The 12456-nt window shown below is 35.0% G+C and overlaps 2 protein-coding genes across 5 annotated transcripts; one reads left to right on the plus strand and one right to left on the minus strand.

The window, feature by feature from the left end:
* Positions 1-187: 187 nt before the first annotated feature.
* Positions 188-7965, plus strand: AlaRS-m (alanine--tRNA ligase, mitochondrial). 4 transcript variants are annotated; one of them, XM_077444036.1, is made up of 15 exons: positions 188-256; positions 434-680; positions 757-930; positions 1007-1152; positions 1263-1418; positions 2164-2308; positions 2376-2509; positions 2694-3000; positions 3074-3864; positions 4438-4596; positions 4790-4916; positions 6936-7156; positions 7242-7449; positions 7519-7647; positions 7722-7965. In XM_077444036.1, the coding sequence occupies exons 2-15, from the start codon at positions 462-464 to the stop codon at positions 7839-7841; spliced, it is 3036 nt and encodes a 1011-aa protein (XP_077300162.1). In that variant the 5' UTR covers positions 188-256; positions 434-461; the 3' UTR covers positions 7842-7965. The 4 variants fall into 4 exon arrangements, with proteins under 4 accessions (XP_077300162.1, XP_077300160.1, XP_077300161.1 ...); XM_077444034.1 differs by having other exon boundaries at positions 215-307; XM_077444035.1 differs by having other exon boundaries at positions 225-266.
* cbc (protein CLP1 homolog) lies at positions 7939-11191 on the minus strand. The gene is made up of 9 exons (XM_077444069.1): positions 11131-11191; positions 10713-10943; positions 10474-10635; positions 10184-10403; positions 9937-10107; positions 9654-9844; positions 8436-8567; positions 8177-8358; positions 7939-8099 (listed from the first exon to the last, which is right to left on the minus strand). Exons 2-9 carry the CDS (start codon positions 10824-10826, stop codon positions 7988-7990), a joined length of 1284 nt encoding a protein of 427 aa, XP_077300195.1. The 5' UTR covers positions 10827-10943; positions 11131-11191; the 3' UTR covers positions 7939-7987.
* Between the last annotated feature and the right edge of the window lie 1265 nt (positions 11192-12456).

Raw genomic sequence — 12456 nt, forward strand, 5'->3', positions numbered from 1 at the left:
GGAATAAATTATATATATTTTTTGATTAAAAATATTCAAGGAAAAAAACATAAGAGAAAATGGTTTGAATCCGATTAACAGATGCTTATGGCAGTGACTGGTTTATATCTGGCTTACCTTGTATATGTATGGATATATATATACACGTTTCCAAATTCAAAACTCGCAACAATAAAATCAATTACGTAACACTGGCGGAACGTGAATCAATTTTGTTTAAAGTTCACATAACCTTAAACGTCAAACGAAATCAGCGGTATAAAATTGTACAATACATTTCTATCACAGTATAAAACATTAAAAAAGAGTGATTATTTATAATTTATATTAATAATTATTTAAAAAAATCTTATAAAACGACAAATTTCTGTATAGGATAGTTGTTTCATTTATAAAAAATATTTTCTTATCAAACAAATCACTTTCATTTCAGAAGTGCTTAGATAGTATATACAAAGACAATGAACTTGACAGCCTCTCCAACATTGAACATTAGAACATTGCTTGTGAAATATTTACAAAGAGCAAGATACAGCCGATACGCCACTAAAAGAAGTGATGAGATACGCCAAGATTTTTTGAACTTCTTCAATAAACACGATCATGTTTATGTGCGGTCATCACCCGTCATCCCTTTCTGCGATCCCACCGTAGCTTTCGTCAACGCCGGGATGAACCAAGTACATTATTGTCACTTAGCAAAGTGCCTCATACATGAGTACATATATTCATCAAACTATTCATTTTTATTTCCAGTTTAAAGGCGTATTTCTAGGACAGTTTTCACCACCTGCTCCAAAAGTTGTCAATTCACAAAAGTGCATCAGGGTCGGCGGTAATCACAACGACCTCGAATTGGTTGGAACCGATGGTCATCATCATACATTCTTTGAAATGTTAGGCAATTGGTCTTTCGGAGATTATTATAAGGTAATAATATAACCGGCTTTCATATTATAGTATATTAGATAAGATATTCAGATTTGATTGGTGTTTTAAATTTCAGGCAGAAGCTTGTCAAATGGCGCTTGAATTGTTAACGGGTCCATACGGTTTCAACAAAACCGATCTCGTTATATCTTATTTCGGCGGCGATACAAATTTAGGATTAGAATCGGATTTAGAATGTCGGGATATATGGATGAATATGGGGTGCATTTTTATTTAGCTTTTTTATATATAAAAATTGTTTTAGTAAAGGTAAAGCACCTAATGCTTTTTATATTGAATGGCAACTTATCTAAAATAATATATTTTCCCAGAATTCCTAAGGAACAACTAATTCCAAAAGGTACAAAAGATAATTTTTGGGAAATGGGACCGACAGGACCATGTGGACCGTGCACAGAAATACACTTCAGAGATCCCAATGGAAATTTAACAGAAATTTGGAATATTGTTTTCATCCAATTCGACAGGTGCATACAAAAAATAATATTTTTAAAGGGAACAATTTAAACGTGCATTAAAAAAAAGCAATTAAAAATTTTTTTTGTACATTAAAACAAGTATTTGTACGTTACAAAAAATGTATGTGCATTTCTAAATGATGGAATACAGATTGCATTAGAAATTTTGCTTTGAATTGATCATTTAAAACAATATTTGCTACTTCAAAGGGGATGAAATGTGTATTAAAATCATTTTATGACAGATGTGTATTAAAATCATTATAAGATGACAGATGAACTGTATTGGCAACGTTGCGAATACCAAAATACGAACCGACAACGACCGACGCTTCTCTCTACTGGATTCCTTCCTTTTTACTCTTCGGCTTGTGACCTTCAACACCTACAACCTTGGCTTCGACTACGACCTGATATCATCATTCATATTCATACGTAATACGTAAATAAAAATAAACACTTTTGACAGTTGACAGTTGTTAATAGCAGAAGACTGCAACGTCGACACTTGTTGTATCTATTCTAATGCTAAAATCAATTTTTTCGAATAATCGCTTCATAATTTTTAATGGGCACTTTATATTTTATTCGATGCACAATACGAGATTGTTTAATGCACCGAAAATAATGCAAATTTTTAATGCACAAACATTCTTTTTAAGATACAAAAAATTTTTCTCAGTGTAGAGTTAAATCGCACCCATTTTTATTAAAAATATCAAATCAACAACTACTAATTTATAATCACTCATAGGAAAAGTAGCGGTGACATTACTCCATTGCCAAGATGCCATATAGACACCGGCATGGGCTTAGAAAGGCTAACGGCAATATTACAAAATAAAAAATCTAACTACGATACGGATCTTTTTATGCCGATCATAGATACAATACATAAGGTAAAACCTCAACTGCATTAAATTTATTATAATATTCACCGTTCTTATGTACAAACGTATACTTTAGAAAAGTGGAAAAGTTCCAAAATTTACCGCTCAATTCGGCAATGAAGCCCAACTAGATAATGCCTACAGAATCCTCGCCGATCACGCTAGAATGGTCAGCGTGAGCTTGGCCGATGGTGCATATCCTTGTCGCAAGTATCGTAAACTTTATATAACAATTGAAGCTGCTATGATAGAGTGACATTGATAGATCAAATGACTATTGCAGATTTTGATTCAACATGTTTTCAGCCAAGAGTAGATCTGTTGCTCTATCATTTCAGTTTTTTCATGTATGGTAATTACAGAAATTCCTATTAAATTTATAAAATTATTTTAGTTTACGACTGAGAAACGTGTTACGTAAGGCTTTATCTATGAGTCGAGACGTGTTTCAATGTCCGTCTGATATGATGGTGACATTGTACGATCAGGTTGCTCACATTTTGGGTCCTACATATCCCGAATTGTACAATAAAGCGAATCATTGCAAGCAGATAATAGCGCACGAAGAACAGTCTTTGCTACGGCTTGAGAATATTATCAAAAAGGATAGACAGATGCTGTTAGAAAAGTATCCCGAGACTGAACGACTGCCGAACGAAGTGATGCCAGGATTGGCAGAAGGATATAAGCAATTCAAGATGGTAATAAAATCACAGCATTTCAAGCATATCCTTTTATTCATTTATCTATTGACGCTTTTGATTGCTTTTTTAGGATATGAAGGATGTCAAAGGTCAAGTGATACCGGGAAAAGTTGCGTTCAAAATGTACGATGCGCACGGAATAGATGAAAGGACGATGAAATCGATCGCGGCCATAAACGGCTTCACCATCGACGAACGTTCGTTCAAGGAGCTTTTAACCGAGCATAAGTCGAAGCATAAATCCATCATAACCAAAGTGGCCAATCTCAACATTAACCGCATTCTGAACGATAGGATAAACACGCTAATAAACAACGGTCTACTGCCGACAGAAGATAAACACAAATATGAATATACTGTAACGGCAGATAACGCGTATGCTTTTCCCGCATTGAATGCAAAAGTTCTAGCCATAATCACTGAAGACGGTGAAGTTGTGCAGTCAGCTCACGACGGCACATATCATCTCATATTCGACAGAAGCAACTTCTATTGCGAAGAAGGCGGACAATGCCGAGACACCGGAAACGTCTTGATAAATAGTTCATCCGTGTTTGAAGTCGAATCCGTCGTTAAGATTCGAGACATCATCGTACATACTGGGAAATTCAACAATGAATATAAACCTATAAACGTAGGCGACGCTGTCAAACTATCCTTGCACGATGAGAATAGATTGAGCATAATGCAGCATCACACAGCTGCACATTTGTTGAATGCAGCTTTCAAGAAAGTCCTACCTGAGAGTGTGACGTGTCAATTAGGTTCGAGAGTCACATCGTCTGGACTTGTATTTGATTTAGCTGTATATGGGGAAAAACTGTCTGTCCATACCGTCAATAAAGCACAGAATTTAGTCAGGTATTTGTATATTAGAAACTATGACGATAGAATGGCATTTATTTATTTTTAAAAACAGAAACATACAGTGTTTCAATATTGTTTCCAACATTTGATACCAAAAAAGTTTCTATATATTTATTTATTCATTATATATTAACCACGACCATAGGTGCTACTACAGGTTGCCCAAGGCGACACCTATGGTCAAACTTTTGTACATAAGTACCAAATACCATCATTACACATAATGATTATAAACAAAACATGAATATGACCCACTAAATTCGAATATGACAATGGTTTTTGTTGTCTTTCTCTCGCTTAAGAGATACTATTGTTTAGAAAATTGAGCAATTTTTATATATTTTTGGCTATTGCAGTCTTTAATTCAAAATTTAGTATTGCTCTGCCAAAAAAGAGTATTGGAATCAATAGTCAGATGTTTTCTCTGTTGATTGTGATTTTTTATTGCTTTAAAATACGTATAGTTAATTATCTAGCGAATTTTAAAAGTCAAAAATATTTTTAAAAATATCTCGGCTGATTCAATCACTTGGTTCGGAGTATTAATGTTTCTGTTTTTCTTTGAAGAGCGGCAATTGAGGCCAAGATTCCGATTAGGACGTCTATGATTAATGGTCAGGAGCTGTTGTTCATTGATGAAGTGACTACTGTTCCAGGTGAAGTGTATCCCGAAGTCGGCTTAAGAATGGTAGAAATCGATTTGCCGAATGAATTAGGTATATCAAGGTTTGTATTTATTATCGTGTCTAGTAAATATAATTGTTAGCAATGTAGTTTCAATTCATTTTTGATAAACTGTAATGTTATAGTCGACTGAAGCATAAACTATTTATCGGCAGTAGTCATTTTTTTAGAATAATAGAACTCCATTTCAAATAAACGATTTGAAAATACATGAATTATTTCATTTATGTTATAGAGAACTGTGTTGTGGCACACATGTAGTTCGCACTGATCATCTTCAAGATTTTTGTATCACCAGCGTTCGCGGAGCTAACGGACATACCCCAATAGTTCGAGCCATTACCGGAAAGCTAGCATTACAAGTATGTATGTTTCTAACAGTTAGTCTCCTGTTAGAGGTTCGCTTATACCAGTACAGCTCAAGCCAGCAACTGCTTGTAAACTGCAATATTCTTAAGTACATTCTATATTCAGCCAGCAGGTTGCGTTTATGTTTAGCACCAAGAGATTATTGGGTTCGATCAAGTCAGTGAGAACTCCAGCCTATTCTTTGTTCGGGCACTTACTGAATCCCGTGTCTCTATTGTTCACCCACGAATTCACTTAGACAGTGGATACCAGAGAAATGCTATTATAATAATAGAAGTGACTTTAGGCGTTATGAGTTATGGACGTGCGCATTCGCTCTATTGTCACAGATATTCCATTGGATCCGTTTTGTTGAAGCGTGTGGAATCTATGGTCGACTTGGGTATCGCTTTTGATTCTCAATTCACCTTTCACAACCACATCAAGACAGTCGCTGACGTTTCCTTTCGTCGACTTGGATGTGTCTTGAGATATGCTCGGTTATTCTCCAACTCCTTGTCTTCTCGCTTGTTAGAAGTAAGCTAGAGTATAATGCGATTGTGTGGAATCCACATGAAGCAAATTACTCTCTTATGATCGAAAAAGTGTCAAAAGCATTTCTTCGTTTTCTTTATAAGAAAGATTTTGGGTACCACCCATATCTCTACCCTACTCCTTTCCTTTTGGGCATGCTTGGGTATAATTCCCTTGAACTTCGGAGAAATTTCACATTAATTCGCTTCATTCTCCAACTACTGCGAGGTAATACATCATGCCCGTTGTTGCTGGAACAGTTGGGATTTTATGTCCCTAATAACTATGTGCGTGGTAGACATCATCATTTGATGGTTGTACCTCCTGCTCGCACAGTTCTTTTTCGAATGGCTCCTATTCCAAGAGCTATTCGACTTCTCAATGAAATCGTTGCTGCTGTGCCCGAATGCGATATTTTCCACCTAAGAGAGCTTAGATTATCGGATATTATTTTAACATATTTATCTGGTAACTTGCGCTCATCATTATTTTCTTAATTTGAATGTGATGTATGTGTGGAATCTTAATCTACTCTCTTCCATTTGGGCCTCGCTGTGATTTTATTTTATTTTACTATTTCTTTTTCTTTCTCCTTATGTATATTTTAGGTACTATTTTTTTTTTGTTCATTGTAAAACTAAGAATAGGATTTGTGGATTTATTTATTTGATTTTTACACCTTTGTTTGTTTTTTTTTCCTATATATTATTTTTTATTTTTTTATTTTAATTTTTCATTTATCATGTTTTTCTGCCTTTGCATTTTTTGCTTTTTATTTTATGTATTTTATTTTTTGTTTTTCTTTATCAAATGTAGGCCATTGTGGCGCATTAGATTCTTCCTGTAATGCCACAATGGTCCAAAACTAACTATAAATAAATTGTTGTCAGGTGACGATTGTCCACGGACATTCCTAAATAATTTTAGCATCAGTCGTATTTGATGCTTGATGGTCGACGTATATGTCCGATAAAAACTTCTCTGGGCAAGTGCATCGTTAAAAATTGCACGATGCATTCAAAAACACACAATAAACAACATGGGATACATTTTCACAAGTAAATTCATCATTTAAGTAACATATTATTCAATTAACATCGTATATGAAAGTTTTCATGAAAGCGTCATGGCGACAGTTAGCAATCGGCAATAGCATACACATACGCGTACAATATTACGTAGTTATGGAAACGATACGCTTGTTATTGAAACAAGAAATGTATTCGAAAGGGCGCTTCTATTATTATAACATTTCTCCGGTGGATACTCTCTCTCATGTTCCCACGTTACAATATTAATGAACTTTAAGATTTCTTTGGTTTAATTTAACAAGAATTATCACCAAAAGTCCTACTTACCCACCAGTCATAATCAATTCCCACTTTCTGCTCCAAAAATCAAAGAAAAACCACTTCATTACAAGGCAAATAGTATATATGTATGCAAAAAAAAAACAATTCAATATTAAAAATATGTTATGTAATATATTTGAATTTTAGGTAAGAAATATTAAATCCAATGCTGAAGCATTATATAAAGAATTGGAATTGAACGAAATATCCGATCATGAAGATATGAACGAGAGATTAAATAAGATCAGGGAGGAATTAACCAACGTTTGCAAAGGAGACGGATCAGCATATGGCGCTCAATTGGAATGCTTGAACATATTAACAACGATAGAGAAGAAGTTCAAAGAAAGGAGCGCAAAAGTTCTAGTGTGAGAATTTTTCATTGTATATTTTATATATTTCAAACAATAAAATAAAACACAACTTTAAATACTTAATTTATTTATAAAATAGTGAATTGGTCCAAGAAGAAATGTCAACCGTGATATCAGAAGCCGATTCAGTACAGAAAAATTTCATAGTACACTTCTTAGTGTGTTCGTATCTTTTGGAACCGAGCAGCCTGTCCCTGACTATAGCCGCCCAGTGCGAAATCAACAAACCAATACTGCTCATGGGTTGTGCTAATGGGATTATAAAAGCGACGTGTCAAGTTCCAGAGGTAAAACACACATTCTAAATAGATCAATATGATCGATTGTTTAAACGTTCGACTTATTTTACACCATAGAAATATGTAACGGAGAACTTCAGCGCCGAGAAATGGATGTCTAGTATTATACCAGTATTCAATACGCAAATGATGGCTCCAACCAAACGTCAAAATCCCAGTTTATTAGTGCACATGAAAGGAAAGAAGGTATTGTTGTTTGTTTTCGACTATTATCACTTAGTAGGAATGAATGTCCTTTTATAAATGATGCATCATTTTAGGTCAGTCTCATCAATTGCGAATCTTTGGTCGCCAGCGCAATCAAAGAAGCAAATAAATACGCAGACTTACACTTCACCGATCAACTGTCCAATACAAAAGCAGACAAACAGAGCAATTAAGAGCATTTTTTTTCTATCGAATTTGTTGCCGATTATATAGTTTATATTACACTTGTTAATAAATATTTTTTTATTGTAAAAAGAAAAGATCTCAATTGTTTAAATAAAATGTTTTTATTTACATAACAAAAAATACACAAAATTAACTAATGAGCGTCCATAAATAGCATGTCGGATAATAGCAGCATCGTGTTGGGCAGCGGCCGAGGTTGCGGAGATAAGACTGTGAACACCTGACGCTCCATATCGACTGCAGTTCTGCGAAAATAATTCGTATATAATATAAATACAAGCTATTTGAAACATGCTGGTGTGAAATGCAGTAATATGCTTACACGCATATGAATCCAGCGACGTTGGTGCGTATCACGTCTTCTTCCGGGCTGACGGCGAACGATACCGCGAGGAGATGGTGTACGATGGAAAGACTAGGTTGTACGGCGACGACTTTAGTCAGGGCGTCTTCCACTTTCATTCCTAAAGGCATACACGAATCGGGTAACGACGGGGCGCCTATCTATAATGCAGATATCAAAACGAATGAAATACATTACAATATTATGGACATTTACAAATATGTAGAATCATACATACTTTGTATATTTTAGCATCGGCAAATTTAACATCGAACGAATGTGGGTAAAAAGGTGTTCTTTTGCCGTAGAAGTATTCTCGTATTCGCATGTCTCTGTTTTCCGCTCTCTGTTTCTTGGTTCTTTCTACGACCTATAAAAGAGCATGTGAAATATTTCATCAATAAAAAACAATACCAATATGTACATATGTATGCTTGATATAGGGAGGACATTGAAGATATAAATATTATACATGTTAGAGATTGATGGTTCTAAATCACTTAATTTATAGACCTGTTTACAAAATCAGTAATCAAAATAAAGCGATCGGACGAATGAAGTAAAACTAAGCCTTGTAAAAAATTGCATTATCCACAAAAGTTTTTTTGAAAAACATGGTCATATGACATTTAAGGCGAAAATGGGACGTGTTTGTTTTTTTAATCCTCGTGGCTTTAAGCTGGAAAGGGTGTTCTTCTAGTTCATTTTTAATTCGTACGATCTTATTATTTCGACAAGTATCTCTTCAAATACGGGAATCATTATCGATTACTGTCGAATCTATATCAATACAATAATAAAATATCACTGAAAACACTCGTTTTGTTTTGTGTTTTCGCTTTTATATTTTAAGCGCATTACATAGTGTGTAGTTGGGTCTGTGTTAATACATTTTAACATTCAAGAGTAGTAATTGAGATCAGTTGCTACTAAATGTATATGTAACAGTCCAAGTGTTGACTGTGTTTCGTTCATGAACATACTAGTTTGTTCATACACGAACTATCCAAGTACAAACAGTCAAAAGCTATCTTCAAATAGGCTCGACAGGTGTTGAATGAATCTTATGATCAGCCAGAAAAATGGTTGAGAATATTTAAAATATGCCAAATACATAGTTTAAAATATCCTTGTATTGACAGTGATCGATAATAGCGACACCCATATTTGAAGAGAAACTTGTTGAAATAATAAGATCGCACGGTTTCACAATGACATGAAGACGCCCATCACAACTGAAGTCTACTATTGAGTGTGGTCATACCATGAACTGACCAGATTAGTTTGTGTATGAACAAACGAAATGTACACTTGGACTGTAACACGTACTTTGATAAATAAACCCCTTAAAATTTATCCATAAACCGATAAGAATTTTTGATATATATATATTTATATAAAAATCAAGGCCGAAGGGATGATAAGCATATATGTATAATGAAAATATGATACTAACCCCACCACTTTTAGGTAAGAATATGACCTTTACGAATTTAGGCATATCTCTAACCAATTCATTATACAGTCTCTCGTTGTCCAACACTAAAATAATATCAACTTCGAACGCCTGCGCAGCGTGTGTTAACATTTTATAGCCCTGTCCTTTCACCCATCCACATGTGTTTATAATACAACCAGAAACTTGAGCTGAAAAAGAAAGCAACGTCAAAAATCAACACAGATTCAAGCAAAAAACAAAAAAATACGTCAATTAACAATGTATGAATGTATGTATATACCTTTTTTATTTGTTTCCATACGCTCCGAGATAACTTCAGCCAATTTAGTAGTATTTATATTAAAGAGATCCATATTATCACTGGGCGACTTGTGTCCGAAATGATACACTAGCGGAGCTTGCTGGCTAAATCCTTCTTCGACTGTCGCAGGACGTTCGACGAGCAATGCGCCTGAACAATAACCATGCACAATACAAACATTCAAAATATAATACAATCATATAGATCAAATTTCAACCAAAAATACCTATAGTTCCCGGCACACTGATTTGACCCTGCCCAACGTCCAAATCTACAAGAATAGGCCGTCGCCTCATTCTGACTGCATAATTGAGTAGAATACGAGTAACGGTGCTTTTGCCAACATCGCACGGACCTACGACCATTGTGATGGGTCCTCGGCCTCCAGACTGTTCCGCTTCGTTTCTGTATTGCTCCAAAGCGGCGTGCACGTTCAAATAAATAACCTGCAATGAGATTCGACTGTAAAATCACGCCATGTTAGATTCATTATGTATGCATTTTTAATATATTTACCATAGGAGTTTCTTTGGCGATGTAGCTGACATCGGTTTTCCCCTTTAGTTCGATAGTACAGCCGTGCCACGTATATACGGCTACTTTGGCTCCTGTGTAGAATTCGTATATTTTTCCTTTGAACAGCTCCGTTCCGAAGAGTTCGGCTAGGCCGTTCTTAACCTACGAATAATGGTTGGTTAGTCAATTAGTGTATATGCCGACTTTTACGTGTTGAATTGGGAGAAGTGTTTACTAACTTCAAGGGTGACTTTCTCGTTCTTGGATTCAACTTCGAAACGGAGCTCGGTGTCGGATTCCAGTCGGAACTCTTGAGCTGCCGTTGCAGCAGCACCTCCTAAGCCCTCGGCCATGATTCACCACTTGTATTGACTGACTGACAAGCCGACCATGCACTCAACGACCAAACACGACGAGCGTCTGACCACAACTGACAGATGTCAATTCAGCTGAACGCTTAGTGCTCCGTTCTAATACGATATTTTACGACCATGTATTTTTACGAATGTTAAAGTATTAATTTGCTTACTTAACAATTCCTTACGATAAAAAGGAACACAATTTCTATTTTATAATTAAATAAGATTTAAAAGTGTATTTTTTCAAAATTATAAATGTAAAAAGAAGAAATAACACTGAGAAACAAAAAAAATTTACCAGAGCGGAGACCATTGATGTATAATACATACTATGCACTAGATCAGTGGTTCTCAAGTGCGGCCACTAGTGGATTTTACTGCGGCTACCAGCGACTTAATAGTAAATAATACTAATATTTAAAAAAAATTAAATATATTTTAAAAACTACAAAAAAGTAACTTAACAATAATATTATAGAAACAGTAAGAAAAAATATATATTTTTGACTTTTAAAATTCGCTAGACAATGAAATATCACAATCGATGGGAAAATCATCTGACTATTGATTCCAATACTCACTTTGAGCACAGCAATACTAGATTTTGAGTTAAAGACCGCAAAAGCCAAAAAACTGTAAAAATCATTATCATATTCGAATTCAGTGGGTCAAAGTTAGTAAAGATTGGTTAGTCTCCGCTCTGGTAACTTAAAAACGTGATTTTTTTTGTTGCTCAGTGTAATTATTGAATTGCTGATTTTAGTTTTACTGTACTTTACTTTCATCCTATCATATTCAGGTTGAAGTATCAATACCTCTATCTATATATTTTAATACAAATTACTTTGAAATACCAATATTTTGATTACAAATTGATTTTGACATCAGTGATGTCATTTTAGCCACGTCAGTAATATGAATGCATTTGATGAAACGGTAATTTGATTATTACGCACATTGCGATCGCCCAAAAGACAATATTTCCCATGAAAACCGTGAATATGGAATATTTGGCACTCGAGTTCTCGTTAGTATGATAGTTATCGTTGGTATGATGTTCCGTTATAGAGATTTTAGTGACTTTTGGACGAGCGCTTTGGGGGCAATAATCCCCGAACCGATGAAATACTATGAATCATAATCAAATCGTCATTCGTTACTAAAATTTTAACCAGCAGAAACTGCAACAAACTCTGAATGTCGATCAGAAGCTTTTTCTTCAAAAAACAGAAAGGTTTTATAAAAGAATAATCACAAATTGGCCCAAATTTTTCCTCTCCCCCCCTCTGGAAAAGCTGAAATGACATCCTAATTTACAAACGTTTACGCCTAATCAGTTCAGACATTTACACAATGCAAAGTAGACATTTGTACATTCGTCAGTCACTTACTAATTGTATGCTATTATTCATTCATTACTAATATAGGGGATGAAACGAATGAGACGACTGGCATGTTGATGCACGTGTTTTTATTATGGCAGCCGAAGGCGGAGTGAGGTAGCAACTCTGAACACAGCCGAGTTGGTCCCAACTCGCAGGAAGGTGACAGAACTCAACCATGTCATATAGCAAGCCGCAACACTAACTATTATCAAATAAAACTATTACCATTTCTTTAATGA

The sequence above is a fragment of the Arctopsyche grandis genome, chromosome 13 (genome assembly GCF_051622035.1).
Source record: "Arctopsyche grandis isolate Sample6627 chromosome 13, ASM5162203v2, whole genome shotgun sequence".
Lineage (NCBI taxonomy): Eukaryota > Metazoa > Arthropoda > Insecta > Trichoptera > Hydropsychidae > Arctopsyche > Arctopsyche grandis.